The 25,236-nt window shown below is 46.5% G+C and overlaps 1 protein-coding gene across 5 annotated transcripts in view; it reads right to left on the minus strand.

The window, feature by feature from the left end:
* Positions 1–62: 62 nt before the first annotated feature.
* bicd1a (bicaudal D homolog 1a) overlaps positions 63–25,236 on the minus strand; it is a 27,132-nt gene continuing 1,958 nt past the window's right edge. Inside the window, exons 2-10 of one of the 5 annotated variants that reach the window (XM_076049232.1) lie at positions 13,615–13,827; positions 10,221–10,373; positions 9,228–9,719; positions 7,362–7,760; positions 6,137–6,808; positions 5,487–5,638; positions 4,902–5,112; positions 3,756–3,857; positions 1,830–1,933 (exon numbers count right to left, since the gene is read on the minus strand). In XM_076049232.1, the coding sequence (XP_075905347.1) occupies positions 3,768–3,857; positions 4,902–5,112; positions 5,487–5,638; positions 6,137–6,808; positions 7,362–7,760; positions 9,228–9,719; positions 10,221–10,373; positions 13,615–13,827 (2,382 nt within the window). In that variant the 3' untranslated portion in view covers positions 1,830–1,933; positions 3,756–3,767. Of the gene's footprint in view, positions 1,968–3,755; positions 3,858–4,897; positions 5,113–5,486; positions 5,639–6,136; positions 6,809–7,361; positions 7,761–9,227; positions 9,720–10,220; positions 10,374–13,614; positions 13,828–25,236 lie in introns of all 5 variants that reach the window. The other 4 variants (XM_076049235.1, XM_076049234.1, XM_076049233.1 and 1 more) reach the window with 4 other exon arrangements.

Genomic DNA, 25,236 nt, shown 5'->3' on the forward strand with positions numbered 1-25,236 from the left:
ACAGCCACACAAATCAAAGGGCAGGACTTTGTTTTATTAGTGAAACCAATTCAAGACGCGACTAGTGGCAGAGAAGCCTTCAAATCCATCCAGTGGAATACAGCTTGGAAACCTTCTCTCTCTCCCTCTCTCTCTCTCTCTCCCTCTCTCTCGCTCAATTAGTCTCTTTTCATTGGCTGACAGTTTCTGAAGGTCAGTGATGAGGCGCCGTAGGTTTGAAGGGGGATAAATAAGATCCAGACAAGACAAAGTCTCTCATCACTGCGAAGGTCAGAGTCTGCAGTGATCAACCATCCAACACTGTAATGATGTCATGTTCACACAATCATCCAACACACGACACACTGCTGTTGTCCTTCACCAGCACCATCATGGCTATGCGGTTTAATGCTGCTCTGTCCATCCTTCACTGTAGTTATGTGTGCAGAGCAGTGATGTGAGTATCAAGGTGAAGAAATTAGAAATGATGAAGGACATGAAGACACAGCAAATCCACGTGGGTTCAGATGATCCCACCCACTGATGTAAAACCTCTTCAGAATAATTCTTGTGCCCCTCGCTGTTTGTCTTTCACTTTCTGCATCTTTTTGAACAAACTGCTGCCGTCCTGTCTTTCTAGCGAGCATGCTGGTTACTTTCTAATGTCACAAATACTTAAAAAAAAAAAAAAATCCAAATCCAATCCACCTGTATTGCTTTGATGCTCAGTGCATAATTGTGCTTAGACAGAACTACGTACATTTGTGAGGAAGCGCTTGGAAAAAAAAAAAGAGAAAATCTTGCTAATTTTGGATGATGACAAACCGAAGTCACTTGAGAAGTTGAGTTGACAGCAGTTCTCACAGAAAACAGCTGAAAGTCAAAGTACGACGTTGGCATGACAGAAACTCCAATGGAGGCACACGTTTCAGGGAGGGGGGGCGGGGTCTCAAAGCCTGGACTGTAGTTCAAGTGAGAGAGGTCGCCTGACTTCAGGGTGACTCAAACCTGTGCAAATAAACAAACAATAGATAGACTGCAAACAAATCCCTCCTTCTAACCCACACGCATCACAGCCACTAGAGTCAGCTGAAAAATAAACAATAAAATAAAAACAATAGAAGGTATAAAATAGTCTCAATAGCAATGCGAGGTGCAAATAAAACTCTTTGTATAAAAACACAGCGAGCGTCTCGAGTGAGACTGGAGAGGGACTGCAAACTGAGCGAGACATCCATCCTACATCACAGGACAAACACACTGTTTCTTCTGGTATAGGAGCTGAGAGTCAGTGGACTCCAGTGCACTTTAAACAGTGGGAGGAGGAGACCTTCATGATCCTCCACAAGGGTTTCAATACTGAATGGTACAGTTAGGCGTGTTTTGAACGGGATTAAAGGGCCTGGAAGTTGAGCTTCCCTGGCTCGTCCTGGCCAATGTCAGTCAAACACATTTATCTCCAAGAATAAACAACATACACAGATTAAAAAAAAGAGAAGAAAACATTCCAGTCATAAATACATCAGAAACTTGTTACAAAGCAATTTGCAAATAAATAATCAATAGGTTCAATAAATAAATAAATACTAAGAGAGGAAAAGATTGCTTCCTTAGTCCTTCCAGTGGAGCAGTGGAGGAGTTTTCCAGAGAGAAGGAGGCAAAGTCCAGCTCCTCCAATCACAGAGTTCAGGAAGCACCAGGTCACCAGGTGAGGTCACTAGGGGCGAGGGGTGGGGGGGCATGAAGGGAACTCACGGTTTTAAGTGTCTGTGTGTCTCGCTGAACCTCCTCAGCTGGGCTGAGCTGGGCTCTGCTCAGCTCAGCCCAGCTGTGTTCAGGGTCCAGCGGGAGGCTGCGGCTGTGGCTGCTGCTGAGCCAGACAGTAGCGAGGGTCACAGGGGGACAGCAGCTTCCTGGAGCCAGACTGCTGCTGCTGCGGCTGCTCCTGCTGCGGCTGCTCCTGCTGCTCTGACAAGTAGTTAGGACTGCTGGAAGAGTGCAGAGAGGAGAGAGAGCAGAGTGAATAAGACTGGGAAGGAAGATAAGAAGCAGTGCAGAAGAGAGCGCAGCGCCGCTTAGTGGAAGAGGAACGAGAGAGAAGACGAGCTGGAAAAGAAAAGAAAAGAAAAAGCAACAGGTGAGGGAAGGGATGACATCATAGTGGGAGGGCCACAGTCAGGAAATACACTCTGACAATGAAGTGAAAAAACTTTTAGTTGACTTAGTTGACACAGGGATGCATACCGATACCGATATCTTTATCGATATATCGATCACTAATCAGAGTAACACATGAAGTTTGTTATATTTTGGTATCAGTTTTTATTTTATTGATTCATGTTTATTCATGATTTATGTTTAAATTTCATAGCACTTTTTTTCATAGCACATTTTCTTGAACTCTTTTTCACTTCATTTCATTTGTAATAAATATATTAATCACCAGGTGTGTCTTGTGATTTTTTTTTTTAACTTTTTACTTATTGAAAAAATTGCAAAACAAAAAGTGTTTTTTTGATATTGCTATCCCAATATCAACCCCATAAATATCAATTATCATATTGAATTTGAAAAATATCTTATCGCTCATCACTGGGTTACTCTGAAAATTTTTACGAACTCTACGAATTTATTGTGAAAGTGTCTGATTTTGGTTATTTTCTGAGTGTGGCAATAGAAACACGTGCCTCAAAGGAAAAGTTCTGCTTTTTTTTTTTCAGAGACAAGTTCCTTCATGTTGCTTTCTTTCCTGTCAGCCGCCATGGTTTTGTTTGCGGTGTCACAACACTCGCACACACAAATCAGATGAGAAAGCGTCTCAACTCTCAAATCAAACTTTTCCTTGAAGCAGTGTCAGCAGTGCAGGAGAAGGGCCAGGATCTACAGGGAACATCTGCAGGACGCAGCAGGAGGGACAGAAGCAGCACAACACTGAGAGCAAACACCACCTCAGATGTGTCAGCAGGCTCCTCGTCGTCGTGTATTCAAGAAAAATAACAGCATAATTCTCTAATAAGCTGGGTAGAAGTGTTTTTAAATTCTTCGTTATGTGCAAGAGTCTCTATCTAGTGAAAGCTGGTGACAGTGAGCACATGCAGAAGCATTTACTGGTGCTGATGAAGGTGAGCAACTTCTGAAATGATCCTTTCACCTTGAATTGATATATTATCTTTGATAAAATATGTGATTTTTGCAGGAAGATAGATAGAGCGATAGATGATAGATAGATAGACAGATAGATAAATAGATAGATAATGGATAGATAGATGATAGATAATAGATAACACATAGATATATGATAGATAGATAGATAGATAGATAGATAGATAGATAGATAGATAGATAGATGATAGATAATAGATAGATAGATGATAGATAATAGATAATAGATAGATAATAGATAGATGATAGATAGATAATAGATAGATGATAGATAGATGATAGATAATAGATAGATGATAGATAATAGATAGATGGATGATATATAGATGATAGATAATAGATAGATGATAGATAATAGATAGATAGATGATAGATAATAGATAATAGATAGATGATAGATGATAGATGATAGATAGATGATAGATAGATGATAGATAGATGATAGATAATAGATAGATGATAGATAGATGATAGATAATAGATAGATGGATGATATATAGATGATAGATAGATGATATATAGATGATAGATAATAGATAGATGATAGATAATAGATAGACAGATAAATAGATAATAGATAGATGATAAATAGATAGATAATATGAGCCTATTACTACTGCAGCGTGTTACCTGTGCACTAGGGAGGCTCTCCCTCGCCTTAGTTGTGAGGCGAGTGACGGTACTGAGGCAGCAGGCTGCTGACAATCTACGAGAAACTGATAAATTAGACAGATGTACAGACTGGTGACACTCAAGGCTAGACGACAGGACAGACAGCATACAGAGGACAGGAGAGGTGGACTCCTGCTAGCAGTCGGTAGCAGGGCGCCTCACAGGGACGACTCCACTTACAGTACAGACCATGTCATCGAACGAGACACATTAACACACAGCAACACAAAAAAAGATGTTTTCGATTTGAAGTTAAAGCTGCTTCTGGATGAATAACAAATACATATGGAGACAATCTGCTGTATTAAAATATGGAAATCACACAAACGTATACCTTCAAAATTCAATATTGTATTAACGGTGTAAAGCGTGTGTGTGTGTGTGTGTGTGTGTGTGTATGTGTGTAAAACGTAAAAACAAACTGTCTCTCGGGCGACACTGGCAGAGACATCTGAGCAATAATGTCGTGTAATTCAGCCAGTCTGCCACAAGATGGCAGTGTAGCTCCCTCTCAGCCCCAGTAGAACCTCCTCTCAGTCCTGGCAGTTCTCCCATTTCCTGGTTCATGACTGATTCATCAGCACCGTCCAGGGCTTCACCACCCTGCTGCAAACTGCAGTCAGGTTCCTAAAATGATGTCACAAAATCTGTCTTTCATTCGCCAAAGAGCTCATTTAAGTTTTGTTGTGTGGGGCGTTCAGTTTGAGAGAGGAGCTAAAACCTTCAAGCCCTGGGTGAGTGAAGCCAGTTTCTTCTCCCCTCTGTGTTCAACATGCATCCCTGCCTCGCGGACGATGGAATTATGATGGTTCGCGGCCTTGGCTGAAGGAGAGGAGGTGAGTGAGGTGAGGGAGTCGACCTCCCTCTGCTCTGAAATGAGTGAGTCAGCTGAACACCACCAAGAGGTTGACTGAGGTCTGGGCTGAGACGGAGGTTCACACAGGAACAGGCAGTGAGGAAATACAGCTGTTTGATGACTGACTGACTATTAATATCATTTCTTACTCTGAATTAGACTGTAGCGCACTAGCCTCAGGCGCTAGCAGCCTCTCTGCTTTGGATCTGAAAGCTGTCTACTGTCTACTCACTTTGGGAGGGCTGCGCCTGATCTTGGGCACTTTGGCGCTGCGGCCGCGGTGGGTCTGCTCCTGGTCAAACTCCAGGTCCTCCAGCCGCTGGGTCAAGGCCAGTTTCTGCTGGATGGCCATGCGGAGGAGCGAGTTGAGCGTCTTCTTCTCGTCCTCCGCTGCCGCCAGTTGCCTCTGCATCTCGTCCAGCTGGATGACGTACTCGTCGCATCTTCACAGAAAGGGAGAGAGAGTGAGAGAGAGAGAGAGAGAGAGAGAGGGGGGGGGGGAGAGAGAGGACAGCGGTCAGGGGAGAGGGAAATATTCAGCACATCTTTTATCTATTCAAATAACCTGGAATGCATTTTCGTGTTTTTGGACAAGATGTGGAAAGCAGTTACTGTAACTGCCATTCAAATCACAGCAGAAGAAGAAGAAGAAGATTTTTGATTTTAACAATCACACTTTACTTACAAAAAAAATACTGAAAATGATGCATCTTTTACCAATATAAATAATAAGATAAAATAATAAAAAATAAAAATAAATAAATGAATAAAAAAATATGAACCTCCCCGCCCGCCGTGCTTCCTGATTCCCACCTACCTGGTGGCAAACATGGCCCTGAGGGACGAGAAGGTGGCAGCGTCTTCCTTCAGGGCCTTCAGCTCGTTCCTCAGCTTCATCATGGTCTCCGTCACCATGGCCTTCTCGTTCTCATACTTGCTCTTCAGGTTAGCCAGCGCCCCCTCGGCTGTCTGCGAGGGAGGACCATGACAGGAGCGTTAGAGCTACCAAATCACGCCACAGGGTGGCGCCTCTTTACGTTCTAACCTGAGAGCTACTTCATGGGCACTGAGTCATGAGGGCAAGCAGTTTGAAATAACACACTTTCTCAGTTCGCATTTAGCTCTATATTATTATTAATGATAGTGATCCATGTGAAGACACTATCTTATATACAGTTTTTCGCAAAATAAAAGCAACTTCTTTTGAATGGTGTCAAGCACATAAGCCGTCATTCTCGTCAAATCTCGTCAGTTTCTCCCAGGATATCAGTTTTGTCTGCATCTAAACAGGTTTGACACAGAGTGAGTGTCAATAAATGAAGAGACTATATTGTCATCTTATAATATTTTTGGTTGTTGGTGTGCCATGGGATTTCTTTTCAATGTAAAAAAACACTGACGTGACCTCGGCCATCACAACAGCAGGCCTGACAAAGTGCTGAATATGCAAAGAACCCAAAGAGTGACCTGTTTGTTGGCCTTGAGCACCAGCCGCAGCGTGGCGATCTGCTCCCTCTTGGTGCTGAGCAGCGACTTGAGCTTGAGGATCTCCTCCATGCACAGCTCCTTGTCCTTGTCCAACATGGGCGCCAGCTCCCTGGCGGCGGCCCTCTGCTGCGACAGCTGCAGCGAGCGGTCCACCGCCCTCTGCAGGTGCTTGATCTGGTCCCTGATGATGGCGTTCAGGTTGTAGATGTTCATGGGCTCCTTGCGCAGGTCGCCGCCGGCCTCCGGGGGCGCCGGCGAGGGGCAGGGGGACGAGGAGGGCGAGGGGGAGGGCGCGGCCAGCTCGGCGGCCGACACGGCGGCCGATACGGCGGCCGACACGGCGGCCAGGCGGCGGGCCAGGCGTGGCGACAGCAGGGCCCGCGGGTCCTCGCAGCCCTTCAGGCTGCCGCTGCGGGGGGCGCGGCTCTGCCGGTAGTAGTCCAGCATGACGCGGTTGGGCGTCTCGTTGTTGCACAGGCAGACGTGGTGGTAGAGCTGCGCCAGCTCCTCGCTGAAGGTCACCAGCTCGTCCTGAGCGTTGCTGAGCGTGCCCTGCACCTCGGCCGCCACGCCCGTGGCCGCACGCAGCTCCGCCTCCAGGCCCGCCACCCGCTCGCGGCTGTCGCGGCCGCTGCGGTCCAAGTGACGCACCTGAGGACACAGAGAAGAGCAAGGTTGAGGAAGGAAAGACAGGAAATAGAGTAGAAGAGATGCACTTTACTGATCCCAAACTGGGAAACTACACAACGACTCAACAGATGCCGAAATGTGCTGGGGTTTTGGGAGATCTACTGAGCTTTTTGGAGGCCACTGCTGCTCCACTTGAAAAACAAATCTGAATTATTCCACGTCAATGAATCCTGAAGTTGGTTCTGAAACTATTTTTTTGATGGAGCAACAGGACGACGGAAAGCAAAAGATGCATTTAGGGAAACAAAGTGGGGGGTTTATTTATCTACACTAACGATGGATGGATAGATAGATGGATGGATGGTTGGATGGATGGAAGAAAGGAAGGAAGGGAGGACGGACGGATGGATGGATGGAAGGAAGGAAGGAAGGATGGAGGGATGGATGGAAGGAAGGATGGATGGATGGGTGGATGATGGATGGAAGGAAGGAAGGATGGATGGATGGGTGGATGGAAGGATAGATAGATAGATAGATAGATAGATAGATAGATAGATAGATAGATCAGCCCAACCTGTTCCCTCAGCGCCTGGACCCGGTCGTCGCCGTGGTTCTCCCCCTGGCCCTCCACTGCCTGGTTGTACTTCTCCTTCAGCACCTTCAGCTCCGCCTTCAGGTCGATCACCTCCGTCACGGCCACCTTGTACTTGCACTGCAGGATCTCCAGGCCGCTGTCGTCGGGCTCGCAGTGGCCGTTGGCCGGCGGCAGCGGCGGCGACGAGCCTCCGTCCACCTTCTCGCTCTCCTGCGGGTCCTCCAGCTCTTTGTCGCCGTTGGGACTCTTCAGGGCGTTGACGCGCTCGGTCAGGCAGTGCACGCGCTCGTTCTGCTCGCTCAGGGCGCCCTGCGTGTGCTGCAGCTGCGTCTGCGACTCCTGCAGGTTCAGGAGCAGCGCCGTCTTCTCGCGCTCCACCTGCAGCCGCGGGACGACGGAAAGACGCAGACGCATTTAGAGAAAAGAAGGTGGGAAACACATGTACCACTTTTATTCATCTGCACTCAAGATAGATGGATAGAGAGATGAGATATCCAATGGCTAAGCAAAACAAACTGAGCAAACAAAAGTAAAAAACAAAACTACAAATGTTACATACAAAATGATTTCAGTCAGAAGAATTCCTATTTTATATCATTGTGATCGGTTTGTATTTGTTTTAGTTCTTTTTTGCTAATGTCGCTCTTTTGTTTGATCTGCCTCAATTTCAATCTGCCTCTATTTTACTGTTATTAACATGTTCAGATAATTCCTCACTAACTCACTAACTGATGAACAGTGACATGGGTAAAGGAAAGAAGGGAGAGAAAATGCTGATCATCTCTGGCAAAGCTGGTTTGGAGCCAATCACTCTCAGATCTACATCACAGCACTGTGTTATAGAACATAATAGAAAAGAATAGAATAGAATAGATGTACTTTCTTAATTGGGAAACAAAGCTGTTGCAGTGCTAAATAAACTATATAGTAATTGTTTTATAGTCGTTATTTAGTAATTCCACCTCGTTTGTATCGCCGATGCAACAATCAGGTCCTAATTTTGCCATCAAGATGGCACTATTATCCAATAAAGTCCAGCCACAGCACTCAGATGAGAGAATGGACAGCTAATGATGCTAACAGAGGGAGGCTCCTCACTCTCACACCAAGCACTAATCTAATTACCTGCTCCCCCATGAGGAGCTCTGCCCTGACGAAAAAATGTGCAGTAATTTCTAATGAGATTTCAGCATGAATCTAATCTACCTGCAACGTCCAGTCAACACGCTGAGAGGAGACTGGAAGGACCTCAGTCCAACCTGAGGAACCTCCTTCCGTCCTCTCGTCTCTCCACTGATTGAAATGCAGCCGGAGGAGAGGAGGTCAGTGCTGTCTCTTCTGCTGCCCTCTACTGTCCCCAACAGGACCGTGCAGCGCCCCCATCTGGTCACTGCTGTCTCTTCCGCTGCCCTCTACTGTCCCCAACAGGACCGTGCAGCGCCCCCGCCTGGTCACTGCTGTCTCTTCCGCTGCCCACTAATGTCCCCAACAGGACCGTGCAGTGCCCCCGCCTGGTCGCTGTCTGTATCGTTAAGCTTTGGTTGGGCAGCTCTTTGTTTTTTTGAACCATTCCCATTAAGACAGTGTGTTGAAATGGAGGCCACGCCTTCAGAATCTCATTCTATGGATTAAAGAGCTGTTTTTCCAGTGTTACACATCACATGTCCATATGATGTAAGTATGTTGTTTTCCCTCTAACTCTCTAAATATTGTTTATTTTATTGTTTTATTTCTTTTGCACTCTTGTTGCTGTAATTTTGCATATTTCCACCATGTGTGATTAATAAAGGCGTTCTATTCTATTCTATCTATTCTATTGCTGTGTTTCCTGGTAGATAGACGCACCTGCAGCAGCTGCTGCTTGAGCTTCTGCAGCTCGGACAGGTTGAGCTCGCTGAAGAGGTCGGGGACTGGATGCAGGTTTTCTCCTTTCCTGCCAGCTCGATACTCTCCGTTCATCTTGGGCAGGTGGCCGCTGCGGCGATTGCTGTCGTCTCCGTTGGCGCAGGGCAGGACGGAGCCGCCGGGCCCGCTGGTGCCGTTGGTTCCGCTGGTTCCGTTGGCGTCCTCGGGGAACTTGAGGCCCTCGACGCCGGTGACGGTGAGCGCCAGGTGGGCTCCGGCTCCGTACACGCTGTCGCTCAGGCTGAGGTGGTGGGCCAGCTCCTTCCTCAGGTTGTTCTTCTGCTCGCGCTCGCTCTTGAGGCTGTCCAGGGCCTCCTCCAGCTGACCTGCAGAGATGTCCTTCAGGCGCAGGGCGTCTTCCAGCTGACTGTTCAGCAGCACCGTCTCCTCCTCCACCACTTTGATTTCATGTTTCAGTCCTTCGTATTCAACCTGAAGGAGAAACACAGAGAGGAAAACAAGTTGGTCACGAGGTTGCGGCTGAGTGATGAGTGATCAGGAAGCTAAACTAAAGCCAGGCCATTGAGCTGGAGGCTCCAAACAGGCGGCTAAACATGCTTTAGTTTTGTTTCAAGCCACTGTGCTTTACAAAAACATAGGTACAAATTCTGGAAATATGGATAAACGGTGAAACAGGATGGTTGATCTACCTTGCAGTGGTGAAAAATCTACTTTGATTTGTTTTACTGGCCTCTGCAGCTAAATTGATTCTGTCTCCATCCAAACACATGAAAAAATATTTGATTTTTATCATCGCATCATATAGATGCAATGATAGATGAGACGCAAAAAATGTCTTTTGTGTCTGTTTATTGTAACTTATGACAAATAAGGTTCTGATGTATATTGGAAGACAGGTGCAGTGTGCATGTGTGCAGTCAGTGTGACACTGCGCTACTGGAACAGCAGCGGCTTGTCTGATGTCTGACTGACCTGGCTCTGCTTGAGCGTGGACACCAGCTTCTGCAGCGTGATGTTCTCCTCCTCCAGCTCCGTGTAATCCTGCAGCAGCCGCGTCTCCCTGAACTTGTACTCCTTGATCTCTTCCCTCATCCTGTTCTTCTGCAGCTCCAACATCTCAATCGTCTGCAGATAGGAGTGAGTGAGAGGAAAAAGGAAGAGGATTAGAATGTCATGGTTCTGAAGCAAGTCTTAGTTTCAAACTCCGCAGTTGACGGGCTGGCTGACCGTCGCACAAGTGAAGATGAATGACACTCCAACGTCCTGCAGAACCACACTGTGAAGCCCACTTCTATTGTTAATGTATTTTTATTGCTGTGTGTTGTTGCTTTATGCTTTTTGTATTTTATCTCTGCTATTTTGTATTTCAGTTGTTTCTGTAAGGCGACCTTGAGTGGCATGAAAAGCAGGATGGTGATGATGGTGATGATTGTAATGATGGTGGTGATGATGGTGATGATGATGGTGATGATGATGATAATGGTGATGATGATGATGATGATGATGGTGATGATGATGATGATGATGGTATCGATGGTGGTGATGATGGTGATGATGATGATAATGATGATGATGATGGTTAGGATGATGATGATGATGCTGTTGGTGATGGTGATGGTGATGGTGATGGTGATGATGATGATGATGATGGTGGTGATGATGGTGATGGTGATGATGATGGTGATGGTGATGGTGATGATGATGATGATGATGATGATGATGATGGTGATGGTGATGAGGATTATGATTATGATGATGGTGATGATGGTGATGATGATGATGATGGTGGTAGTTTGTGTGGAGTTCAGATGTTCTCCCTGCTGCCAGAAGTAGCCGTAGCCACACAGGAGTGAAGGAGTGTGTGCAGTGGAAGTGATCCTGCACTGGTGTTCCTCATGCATGGAACATCAGGCAGTGGAACAGTGAGAGTGCGCAGGCGTGCACTCCAGATCCCTCTGCAGCTCCCCGTGCGTACGGCAGAAGTGCTGACCCAGAAACAGTGTGGTGTGGTGAGCTGCTGAGGAAAGCAGACCTGAGAGACGACCAGCCTCCAGAACCCTCCCCCCCCCCCGCGTGTGTGTGTTGATAGCACGGCTCTGGCGAGGGGGGCGGAGGACAAGTTAATAGTTAAGAGGAGCGACACTAAAGACCATTAGGGTGCAATGGAGCGCTTGATTTTTACAGCGGACGACAGGGACTCCAGTGAGGCTAATGGAGCCTCAGCTGAAGCCGAGTGCACCGGTGTTCTGCAACTGCCAAGGAAAGACAGGAAGGAGGCAGTTCAGAACAGGGAGGGTTTCTATAGTAATAATATAGAATACATTGAACGTCCAGGAAGCACACAGACTGGCCATTTTCACATTGTGTCTGTTTAAATTAAGGATGCACCAATACCAGGATTAGATTAGATTAGACTGAATTATTAATTAACTTGCACTTTGTCACAAATACAGAGCAATGAAAAAGTGCTATCGGTGAGTCACTAGTCTGTTACACTACATTTGCATGACAATGCACTTGGGTGTAAAGTGTGCTGCATTAGAAGACAATTGTAATTCAGTGGGGCTGAATGGAGGGGGAGGAGGGGGGGTGCTGCAGCAGGCAGCAGGTGAGGGGCAGGCAGGAGGTACATCAACTGGGAAACTGACCCAGGATCTGTGCCACTGCCATCACCTCATCATGGTCGTGCAGTCAGAAATAACAGACTCTCAGATTTAGAATTAAAAGCAATTTAACTTTGATTTTGAACAAAATAAACAGAGAAAAAAAAATCTGTAGCTCAGATTTAACTTTTTGTACACAAAACCTTTTAAACTAAAAATCACTGAGCAGTGTGCATAAGGGACTCTGGACTTCCCACTGATCCAGGGACTTTAATTAGCCACGCAATGCAAAAGGACAACCTAAAAAACACTGCATCACTTTCTTCAGAGTCAAAGCAAACATGAAAAACTGAAAGACAAAGTCTTTCTGTATGGCGTGTTGCATGACGAAGCCTGTGTGTTGACAAAACCATGAATCCCAGCCGACCTGTGTGGAAGCAGCACCTGCTCTGCTGCTCATTAACATGCAGAGAGGCCTTCAGAAGCTGCTGAGGAGGCTGCGTGGTCGGGTCATCATCAAGCAGCACAGGCTGTGCTGCCAAGAAGAATCATGTAAGCACAAATAAGTCACTCATTCAGACAGATCTGAGAGCAGCTGTATAGATAATAACCGTGGTTCATATTTCCTACATCATCTAATAAGATCTGCTGTGGCTCACCCACGCAGGCCGCTGAGTTGTAATGAATGAGTGTGTGTGTGTGTGTGTGTGTGTGTGTGTGCGTATGTGCGTGTGTGTGTGTGTGTGTGTGTGTGTGTGTGTGTGTGTAGAGTGGCTGCTCTGGGAGCAGTGCGGCTCACTCATGTGCAGAGCTCAGGGCATTTCGCTCATTCCCGGGCTTAGCAGCGGATTTGCCCCCCAACAATGGGGTCGCGGCGCCACGTTTGACCCCCAGTCGAACCCCTGTGCCGGCCGACAATACACAGACACACACCTTGCAGGGAGGCACCTGTCTGGCATGAACTTTGAAGTTTGGGCTTGGCATTATTAATGAGATTTGCCAGAAATCGTGTTTCACTAATCTCATTATTATTTATGATGATTATTTTTTTAATCTTTGAGGGTGACGGCTGTAATACCACAAAAAACAAAATAAAAGCGTGTAAGCACCAATCCACCTCACAGCCGTAGCTTACCTCGCAGGGGAAATGTAAAGTCAATTCTAAGCCCATCCAGCCACAGAATTGGGTCACACACTGCAGCGGCTGAGCGTCTGGATTTGACGAGTGATAAATACCGAAATTTATTCCAACTGAATTATCCATTTTTAAAGCAAACAACACTGTGGAATAACCACTGCTGGGAAACACGGCCTGAAATGAGAGTAATCTTTGCTCGGTGCTTCACTGGGCTGAGCAGCTGCACTAATCTGTGTTCTTTGTGGCAGGATTTGATTTTCCTTGCCAGCCTGAGTGGCAGGAGAGAGAGAGAGTGGAAGAGGGAGAGAGAGAGTGGAAGAGGGAGAGGGAGAGAGAGCAGTCTACGAAGAACAACTTTATGATCACATTTATGGGAAAATGTACTTTTCTAAGGATGTTTAGGGCAGCAGAGATGCCTCGCTGGCCCTGACACCGCCCCCTGCTGGAGGAATGTGGTTTCATTAGTAGGATTTTCTCATGAAGAGGTACTTCCACCTTCAACTTCTAGACCAATAACATACAAACTGCATGCTACACTTTTTGCACAAACACGTTTGTTTCTGCGCTCATTATCACACTAAGACTTTAAATGCAACCATCTTCACCGCGGTCGATGCAGACTCACCTCTCGCAGCTCCAGCGTGAGCGCGCTGAGCCTCTCGTTCTCGGCCTGGGCACTGGACGCCAGCGAGCGGCTGAGCGCCGCCTCGGTCTGCAGCTCCAGCAGGCGGCCCATGTAGTAGGCCTCCTTGCAGGCCGACTCCTGCAGCAGCGACTCCTCGTTGCTCTCGCCGTCCTCGGCCACCTTGCGTTGGTTGGTGTAGGCCTGGCCGAACGCCTGTCACACACAACGTCGCAGGACGCTCGGGTCAGAGGGCAAGGCCATTTTGGACAAAAATAAAATACAGATTTTTTTCTCTGAAAACTTTTCAATTTCCATTTTTTTGGTAAAAATACAAAAGACAATGGAATGAATAATTTCAAATATTTGATGTTTATTTTTAAAGAGAAATAGCGGACAAATTTCCCTCCTGGGAATGAAGTGCAACTGAAAGATGGTGTCAATCATCCTTGGGTTCAATAAAGTGACAACATTTACAGTCTCCTTGATCAAACAAAGATGAAGATGAAAGTGAGAACCTCACTTTCACCAAAGTTCACTTGAAAATGAACAGCTTCTTTATAAACAAAGATGAAATTCTGTTATTGGGAATAAAGAGAAAACCTAAGAAGCAAACACAAAAGAATCCCTGTGTGGATAAAGTGACAACCTGAACTGTCTGCGACCTTGAGGAAGCAGTTGTAGAAGATGGATAGATGGATGGATGGATGGTGTTAGATGTCTGAGACCAGTGGCTTGCAGGTTAAATCCAACAACATCCAAATGCAGGTGCAGGTGCAGGTGCAGATTGGACTGCTTCCTTTCTCTTGATGCAAGATGAGGTTTCATTGTGATCAATGGACACACTGTTGTCCTTGGCCTGACACACGTTTTCTCAGGCTGAGCGCTGACTTATTGCGAGAAGGCAGCCAAGTCTTGGTCGAGAGAATCAAATCAGGCACCCGCAGCACAACAAACCCCCCCCCCCTCCTCCTGCGACCGACTTGAGAGCTGCCAAGATGGAATTTTGTTACGTTGGCAGACCAAGAGAAAAATGACATTCATGTTGCATTAGTGTGTAATCCGGCACTGCTTTCCTGACGATATAAACAGAAGTGCAGCAGCTGCTGCCTCAGAGGGTCGATATCTCCCACCATACATCCCTCACTTTGTCAGAAGTTCAGCAGGAAAACTGAGCGTGAGGGATCTGGGATCGATCATTCCGCCTCTGCAAAAAGAATTATGGTTTATAATTGCCACACCGAACTGTAAACAATATGGCATATTGTTATTACAGTCAGCTGGGACGTCTGTGAGCAGTGCAGCCTACAGCATGAGAGGCTATCAGCCCTTTATTTTGGACTATAGCATTAATAATTCACTGATGGGGCGTCTGACCTTCACATGAAAACCACATTGTCTCTGTTGGAGATGAATCATTCATACGGAACAAGCATCTATTACAAAGAGACGACATGAGCTCCTGTTTGCAGCCATCTCCCTGTCAGTGTGGGAGTTTGTTTGGGTTTTTGTTTGGGAGTTTGTTTTATTTTCTATATTTGTCTCACAGGAGGACAATAAACTGAGGTTTTATTAAGAAGAAGAAGAAGAAGAAGAAGAAGAAGAAGAAGAAGAAGAAGAAGAAGAAGAAGAAGAAGACGAGAGAAGAACGGCGTTATTTATCCCGCATTGGGGAAATTTGCAATGCCACAGCTGCATATACAGTGCAAAGAGAAAACAACTTAAAAGAGTGCAAATAGCGGATTTAAAAAGAAATAAAGAAATAATCTGATGATCTACCTTTAAGTGGTGAAAAATCATCTGTTTTTTTTTTTTTGCTCTGCAGCTGCCTTGATTTTGCTTCTATCCAAACATGTTTTCCTCTGAAACTGAGCATTTTTACAGGAGGATTTCACACAAGGCTAAATTTCAGCAAATAAAAAAATAACAACAACGTCAAAGCAGATGTTCCTTTCCATTCTGTCCGCTATCCATCTTTGTGCTGTACATAAAGGACTATTTCTCTAAATTGGCCCCAATTCCCCTAATAGACACATTCACTCCTATTCAACAGACATCTCCCCTGCTAATCCTGCTCCAAACAGTTATCATAAAAGCCGTTAATGATGTGTTTTTGGCTCCGAGTACAATGAATTTACTGCGTTTTCTAATTTTCTCGTTCTTTCTCGTGTCTCTCTCTCTGCGCCTCTCTTTTATGTCCACACTGGGCTTCCTTCCCCCCTGTGTCCTCTGTCTGAGCCCCTGGGGAGCCACCGTCTGATTGGACAGAATGATTAAGAAGGTGGGCCTCCGCAACAAAACAGCGGATTAATTCTGGGCGCAGTGCGTCTGAATGAGCACGCATTCTCCCCTCGGATGAGAGGCTGCCAAAGGTCCGAACGGATCGAGCAGCAACAGCTGGGCGCCGCAGGAGGACGAGCCGAGAGCAAACGCTGAAACAAAGGCTGAATTTGTTCCTCAACTGCAACAGTGTTAATATTACGGCAGAACTGAAGCGAATCATACAGTTTAATATGTTCTCAAGTCCAATAGATTTGATAAATAAGATTTCGATTTCCATCATGGACGGAAACCCGAACCCCAACAGAAGGTGAATTGTCCCAGTGTTTCCACCTTTGTTGAACAGACAGCACCACTGAAATTTAATGATGTTGGTTTCATAATTAATCAGGTGCTGCCAAGGAAGACATGAAGAGAAGGTCAGGAGACAACCAGGAGCGCTGGTGGTGTGTTGCACTGCTGGACGGTGATTTGCCTGCGGCTGGCTTAACTGGAGGTGCCAGTGAGTGACTGGAGTGGTGGACTGGAGCAGCGACAACCCTGGAACCATCTGATGCTCCCAGTGGGCTAAAAATAATAGCAGCGCTGTGTCAGCGCAAGAATTTCTCAGGCTAATTGCATGAATGTCATTGACAAAACTGGCCGGAGAAACCATCAAACTGATGGATTCCTCCTTGGCTCTCTGCTTCTTAGTCCCAATCGGCAAACTCAATCAAATCATTCAAGGCAGATAACGCGTAAAAACACACTGCAGGGAAATGGAAAGTGTAATGTGATTGCCTGAGGGTGACTTCACTCACTGGGAGACTCTGTGTGTGTGCCACATACCACACACACGATAATACATTCAAGCTCAAGGCTCCTCAGCCTTCTGCAGATAAAGTCTGGACAATAGAAGCCCCCTTCCAGAGACCTTCACCCTGGAGGCCTGGGGAACGAGGAGCCTCCACTGCAGCAGACTGAGAGGAGGGAGGAGGAGCTCTGGCAACCAGTGCTGCTGTACCTGCTAATGAAGAGCCAGGGGACGACCTGTGGCTTTGAAATTCACTGTGTGTCTGTGTGTGTGTGTGTGTGTGCGTGAAAAGTGGACAACTTTAAAAATAGCCATTTATCCTCACCTTCCCTGTGGACGTGGCCAGCAGGACGCAGCAGAGCGTATAGGAGTTTATTTATAGCAACGTCACACACCAGCAAAGCTTCCAGCCTCCGTTGAATGTTTAAAGGTCGCCCAGCTCAATGAAACGTGCAGAAAGTCTTTTATTTATTGAAACCGGCGTGAACATTTGTTTTAAGCATCTATATTGTCATTCATGTGAATCATTATTAGCTTCTTTTAAAGGTCCAGTGTGTAATATTTGGAGATTTTGAGAAGAAACAGCAACATCAAGTGGTTACATTTTAGATTGCAAACCCAATCAACTCTCTGGAGCTGACCAGTGAACTACGGTGGCCTGCGAGCACACAGCACTAGATGGCAACCATGGACGTTTTCTAAGAATTTGATAGCAAACTGCCAATATGGCAACATGGCACGATTCTTTTCCAGTGGTCACTTGAGGTACTGCAGCCAAAACCCCCGTATGGCCCTACAAGCATTTTCCCCCACAGTGCACAATACACAAAGAAATGCCTGTAAAACAGCTGACATAACAAATATTTTTACTGTAGTCTTTTAACCTTTCAAAATAATGACTAAGGCCAGAAAATCACCAGAAAACCAGAATTCATTGCCAGCGTGAGGTCACGGCGTCGCTGGAAATCCAAATCACTTTCACTGCACTGCGAGTATACACTTTTATTCATGTATTTATGGGCAGTGTGTTAAGCGTTTACCATTATAAAAACCATAAATCAGGCCAGATTTTACAGACTGGACGTTTAATGACGGCCATATGTTGTCTGTCGTCACGGGCAACGCTTTAATGAACAGACGGTCGTTGTGCAAAGGTCCACAGACGATGAGATGAGGGCAAAATAACATGGAAGGGGGGATTTGAAGTCTACAATGGTATAATAGAAGATTAGAGAGGGGGATTAAAAAATTTTTTTATTTTTTTTGCTAATCCATTTATATTCTTTGGAAGGATTTGGAAAAATTCAACCGACATTTTAAATTTGAACTTTTCCAATTGTGTCACGGTTTGAAAAATGAACTCCAGGTGTTGTGGAGTTAAAAGAAAAAAATGAGTGTGGTTGTTTTGTATTTATATTTATAAATGTAAAAAAAAAAAAAAAGACAAATGAACTTGATGAATCTGTCAACAATCTGGTCCAGCAGCAACTCCAACACACTCCATGAGCGAGTGCTTCATAAAACCGTTACTGTTCATTTTAGACATTAAAAGCACCTGAGAAAAGCTGCTCTGAGTGGAAGTTAGTTGCAGAAGCCTTTGAGTCAAACCGCAGGACTCACCTGAGTGGCAATATTTTTCAAACAAACAGGCTGAGCAGTAAAACAAAACAGGGGATCCGGCGCTTCATCAATGAGCTCAATAAAACCTTCTAGTCAGGTCTTGATAGAACCGCCCCACACCTCCCTGATAACGTCCTCCTGTCGCAACCTCTCAGCATCATAACTGCCAAGACGGGACGTGACGAGACATGCGACGGCCCATTTTAATAAACATAAAGAAGCTGCTGTGCCACACAGTCACAGTGGCCATGATGAGGAAGGTTTATGGAAATGGTCGTCCTTCAGTGAGGACACACAGACGTCCCCTGGTGCCTCTCAGCCACGAGGGAAAAGTGCCAAGTCAAGAGATCTGTCATCTGTATAAGCACACGCAAGGCACATTTCCACTGGCCCAGGGGCATGCTGGGTAATCACAGGCCAGCACGAATGGAGGTCAGGCACACTAACGCAATTAACAGCACACTGAAACCAATTAACTAATTACACTATGATCCATTTACATTAGAATTCTGCCCACCAAACAATTAGTCATTAGGAAATTTAAATAATTACTGAAGCGTCATTTAAAATTGCAGCAGCTCGTGGGTTTTAAGCCAATAGGAGTTCTTTCACCGATCTCAGCGCTCACATAGTCATCTGAAGCTCTCACACTAAAGACCCTATTAGCCCTGAGCTGACATTATATGAATATTTAATACACAACAAAAGAGGGGAACTGCCCTGCTTCCATTGTGTATGAGGCCCATTATTCCACAAATCACTAATCAATGCCGGCACAACAACAGCAGCAGCAACAGCAGTAACAACAACAACAGCAGCAGCAGCAGCAGCAGCAGCAGCAGCAGTGATTATGAGGAACTCGGATCTCCACTTGTGCAGCGTGTGTTTCTTTCCAAGCCACAGCAGGGCAGCAGGTGTTGTGAAGCTGGAAGCTGGAAGTCTTTGCCAGGAGACTGTGAGGAGGCTATGAGGACTTCACCCAGACGTGTCGTGCTAAAGTGATCCAGCTGACCGCCGGCCTGCTGGTGATAAAAGGGACACTTGGATCATTTCCCAGACTGCCTTTCACTTCAATGTGCTCGGTCTCCGGCTGGATGGCACTGAGGCAGTGGACAGAAGAGCAGCTGGGCCAAAGATCTCAGTATTTCTTTCTCATCACCTTCAATCAACCCTGAGAGTCCTTCATCCCTCTTTCCTCCACATTCTCCCAGTAGGGGGCGTCAGGGCCAGCAAGGCTTCTCTTCCCTGCTGGTCTAAACATACTCAGCAAAGTTGCTTTTTTTCCCGTAACTATCATAATTAATACTATGATATATTACGACGCAATTGAGTTTTTATCCAATCATATTTCAGCTGGCTTGTGTTGTCAGCTTCTATGAAATCTGCCTGATGCCAGCAGAATCATCAATGCAGGCTCCTGTTTGCTGTAAGTGAACGCATCACCGTCAGTAGCGGTAGCCAATCAGATCTCGAGCCACCACAGTGCATCAGCAGGAGGCGTGTCATCTGCGGCGCTCTCTCTGCTGCCTAATGCGCCTGGCAGGCAACCGTGAGCAAGTCGAGCACAGAAAACACACGTCCGACCCTCTGGTCAAATCAAGATGCAACACAGCTCCCCCGTGCACTACACGGGCATTCATCCCCAACTCCTGATGGAGAAAAGTGCCGTCAGGCTGAGAGGAGGAAGTTGAGGGACAGCCAAGCTTTAAATGGTGCTGCGTGGTGGAAAAAAATGAATAATATACTGAAGAAAGCAGCACAACAGCAACACCAGTCAGAAAATTCTGGGGTTGCACCAGGAGATCCAATACAACACTTATATGTCAGCATTGTATAGACTACTGTAAAATAATACAACTGCTCATAACATGTCAATAACTTGTTACTTGTGTTACTTGTATTTCCATCTTACTCTATAATATGTATTATATTAAATAACACATATTAAATATTTGATTTTATTTCTTTTTAATGAATGTAATGTTTTCCTTCTCTTTGCACTACTTTTTGTTGCTGTAATTATGCAAATTTCCCCAATGTGGGATTAATAAAGGTGTTCAATTCCATTCTATTCTATTCAGCGGTGACAGTCTTTGACTTTGTGCTCTTGCTCCTGATGGCTTGGAGGTCAAAACACTTTCACTCATTATATATTCATGCATCTCCTTCCAGGAAGTTTGAAATCCTCCAGCGTGTGGCGCCGTCATAAAACTCTCCACAACAAGGCCATTAGCGCAAAGCTTCCAGGGCAGTGTGATGGGAGGGTCCAGGGCCTGGCCTGCTTGTGTTGAGGAGGAACTACACCAGTGGTTCGCAACTGCTGGAGTCTCCGGAACCACCAGTTTCTTTCTTATCATGAAGTCGCCACCCAAATTTATTCCACATCACCCAAATCTATTCTGCAAAAACTAAAAACTCTAGCCTACTTTCTATCATGTTGTGGTGGTTTTTTAATGAATTATCTGTATGGTACAAGCACAAAAGACACAACGGCAGAAAGGCTGTCTTTTGATGGACACTAGCGGTTGGCAAGTGTCCACTGTACAAGAACACTCTGTAGCAGGCCAGAGGTTGCAAGGTCAGCTATTGATCCGTTTCAAGAAGAACCTCTTATTTGGATGCCCAGAAGATGGAGAACAGCAGCTCAGCGACACACGAGTTGAGAAACGCTGAATTAGAGTCACTAATGTGTGTGCGGAGTCACTCTGACTCATCTCTGTAGCACAACAACTCCACCTTCCTCACCCTTGATTTGACCGTCTCTTGAGATGTGGGCCAAAGTGAGTGACAACAGAGCAGAGAGACCACGGAGATCATTCAGATCAGCGCTAAATAAAAAGGATGAAGCTGGTTTGGCTGCTTGATATTCTGGGTCCACAGCTGCACAGAGGGAAGCTGAGACAGCCAGGCGGGTCCCGCTGATAAGATCCCACGCCCTGTTTTCTCTCTGCTGATAAAGAGACAAACAAAGGCCACGATAGGAACGCCTGCCCGCTCACACTGAGCCTCTTGGTATGGATGCACTGCTGGCTTCTGCATGACTCAGCTGCAGGACGGCAGAAACCTTCAGGCCTGTGGGAATCCAGACAGGGAGGAAGCTGTGACTGCTACTGAATGTCCACAGCCGAAGATCAAACCTTGGTGCTTTAAGATCAAACTGTAATATTAAGGTGTCATCATGTGCTCATGATGTTGGTTCAGAAAGATGGAAGCAACAGCCGCGGTGCTGGTGGGACGACCTCAGATTAGAGGTTAAAAAGAGAAGGAAAAATATATTAATTGAAAATAGAATAAAAACATTTATAGAGTGAGAAAGAAAAAAACAAGGGGTGCACTTCTCATTCAATTCACAAATGTATATTGTTCTATAAAAAAAAAAAAGGAAGTCTTGGAGTCAGGTAATGGTGAATATTAAACAGGTGCACAAGAAAATGATTCAATCCTGCTGTAAACCTCAACATGCTGCCACAGGGCAGAAGACAGACAGACAGACAGACTGACTGACCCTGATTCAGTGAGCTACAGATCCTGCATAGACACTAAGTGACGGTGGGGGGTGGAGACACTGTGCTTGTTACTGCTCCACATCTCTGTTGGGACTGAATGGCCCCTGGCCGTCTAGAGAAAGGCTCCACACACAGGGATCATCTTGAAAGGAGACGTTGGCTGAACTGACAGACTGAGAGCACAGCCAGCGTCAAGCACAATACCTTCTTTAACTAAACAGTCACAATACACACGGCATAGGGCTTGCGTGACAACTGCAGTTCTTCTCCCCACCAGGAGGACCTTTGGGCTGCAAAACACAACTTGTTCTATTTCAAGGCTCCCTCAGAAGCACACACACAGCTAAAGCAGAGCACTAATCAATACCGCTGCCTGCTGAAGGGGAGTCCTGTTCCCTCGGCTCTCTTACCAGCAACTGTATTCCACTGCAGCAAAAATGGAGCTTTCTAAAAAAAGGGGAGAAAAAAAGGAAAAGAAACCACATCTTTTTCTGCAGGGGTGGAAAGGCCTGGAGGCCTCCGAGCAGAGAGAAGAGCAACAACAGCAAGGCTGCTTCCACGCATGTGAGGATCAGGAGGAGACGGATACACAGAGAAGAGCAGAGGACCATCAGGCAGTCCTGCACCTTACGGATATTCAGCACCTCTTTCTGCAAGCACGTTGCTGTAACTATGCAAATACTTCCCCCAATGTGGGATATAAAGGCGTTCTTCCGTAGGTCATCGTCACCATGTCTACACAACGGAATGCATGCAATTGGTGCAGCATGAATGGCTGACAAGCAGGTGAATGTTTGACCTGACAAAGCGGCTGGTGAGTATAAATTGCGCGTTACAGCAGGAAAAAACCAACAAACACACATCTGGGTCAACTGTTTTCCAACTGAACTGCGATGATGAATGAATGACCTTTCCAGGAGGTGCTGAGGACGACGCCTCCACATCAAGCATCGTTTCCCCCGAGAGACAGCAGAGGCTCCCTCCGCTGCAACCCTGTTGCTGGGGTCACAGGTCAACCTGCAGCGCCATGACATCACGTCACCACACTGGCTCTATGAGACACCATCATCACCATCACTCCCTTCCATTCCCCACACCGGAGAGTCTTTGGAGGGTCGGATTCTGAAAAGCTGACAGGTTCAACGACGTGTCGCTTGGTCGCTTGTCCAAACGCTTGGCTCGGAATCGATGCGTTATTCCCTGCAGGCCAGCCTCCAGCCAGAGGACCTGAGGAGGAGGAGGAGGAGGGGGGATGAGGAGGAGCAGGTGGGAGGGGTTGCTGTCCAGCAGCACAACCTGAAGAAACAGAGCAGTGGCTCCCCGACGTATTGATCCTGCCCCTCCTTCTATGGTAACTGCCCCCCGCCCCCGTGGGGTGGGGTGGGGCTGGGGGTGGGGGGAGTCTGGAGGGGGGTGTAATGGATCTTTTCTCCACCATGCCTGGTGCAACCAAGGCATCAGCCACCCACCCAGTCAAACAGGTCAACTGGGCGTTTAGGACGAGCGCCATCTGAATGAAGAGCTTCAGTCTGCAGTGTGATGGAGGCAACGCAGCGTCCAGGAAGACCAAGGAGAAGCAGAGAGCTGCTGTGAGCTGACGCATGAATATAAAAGAATCTAGGATGCATGAATAACATATTCTCCACGCATTCTATATCCTCACAAAAAATGTTCTGTCGTATTAAACATGCTGGTTCTGAGCCCGTCTGGGGCCGACAGATATGCTTCCACACAGACTGACCTGACTTCCTGTTGGAGAGGTCAGAGGTCACCTCCGTCTGAACGGAGCAAACGTTTTTAACTTTTTTCAAAAGAGCTACAAAAATGCGACGACAAGCCTGATGAATCAGCATCGCACTTTATCAAGAGACGACCTTCAAATATACAGACGCTCTGCAGAAAAGGTAGAAAACGTGTTCACAGAACCACAGCAGATTCCAAGCCGTGTATCTTCTCTGCAAGCCACGAACAAGCTGCGCTACATCGTCTGCAGCCGAGTCCAGTCGCAGGTTCTCTGCCCAGAGACACGACCGCCCAACGAGCAACAAGCAGGGCTGTGTGTGTGTGTCCGTGTCCATGTGTGTGTGTGTGTGTGTGTGTGTGTGTGTGTGTGTGTGTGTGTGTGTGTGTGTGTGTGTGTGTGTGTGTGTGTGTGTCTCCGTCACTGCTTGGGCAGCTGTCCAGAGACACACACTGCACAAACCAGGCATGGGCAAACTATGGCCCGGGGGCCACAAGCAGCCCGTTAAGCTTTTTTAATCCGGCCCACCAGACTTGAAACAGGAGGTGTATCAATACAACAGTGTTTTTTTTTTCACTTTTCACTCTGCATGCTATATTTCAAATACATTTGATAGTGTATTGTTCATATGAGCTTCTCAGGAGGGTCTGGAGACACTCGTCTTTGTGTGAAACCTGCTGATGATAGCCCGTAGGACTGTTGGTTCCTTCTTCATGGCTTTCTATCACTAACTAATGACGGGAGCAACGTGATGAAGCAGCAGAACTGATAGTGGAGGTGCTGGACATTCTGCACACGGAGGCAGAGTGAGTTGTGCAGCACTCCAGGTGATCTCCAGCAGCTGGGACTCACACTGAGGGCAGACCACCAGTACATGGAGGCTGTCTGAACACGTAGTGCCCGTCCAGAAAGCACATGCACACACACACACACAAAGCATGCAGAAGAACGACAATAATAAGGTTGTTGAAAGTTACTCTCTTATAAAGCAAGAAAACCATCACCAGCTACATCCAACTGAAGATATCTCCTCCAAAAAGAGGGAAAGGGTCTCTTCAGACAGCACCATAGACGGCTGGCGCTTCCATCAGGATGAACCACCCTGGAGACAGTCAGAAGCAATTTACAATTTGATGTTATTGTAGTGGCAGGCCATTCTGGCTCATATTCATAGGACGGGGCGACAGGCAGATAGGAAGACGGGATGTGTTATTTTTTTGTGGAAGTAACATCGCCCTGGGAAATGTTCCATCTCTCACGAAAGGCCGCCTGATGTGGAGGTGGAGCAACAGCAGCAGCAGCAGCAGGATGCGACGGATGCAGCGCAGCAACAAAGAGCGCTTACGGCCGACGTTCACTGCCGAGGGATGATGAATCAAAGCACCATATTAAATATTAAGCATCTACATAATCCTTCAAGCATAAAGATCCAGTGCAACCCCCTTCGAACCTTCTCCTCCTCTTGTTTACTCTTGTTCACTCTTTCCCCATCGCTCCGATTGTCTCTCCTCTCATCATAATAGTGCCACACCGTCGCTCTCTTACACTTAATCTACGTTGCAACTTTAATCTGCACCGGGATCATTCATATGTTTTTCATGCCAGGAAAGAAAATGTTCCAGGCTCCACCTCTAAATCAAGCTAAGTCACCAAGTAAAATAAACAGGAGACGCGGAAGGCAAAGA

Source organism: Nelusetta ayraudi, unplaced genomic scaffold (genome assembly GCF_046127955.1).
Source record: "Nelusetta ayraudi isolate G7.1 ecotype Tasmania unplaced genomic scaffold, CSIRO-AGI_Nayr_v1 ptg000111l, whole genome shotgun sequence".
Lineage (NCBI taxonomy): Eukaryota > Metazoa > Chordata > Actinopteri > Tetraodontiformes > Monacanthidae > Nelusetta > Nelusetta ayraudi.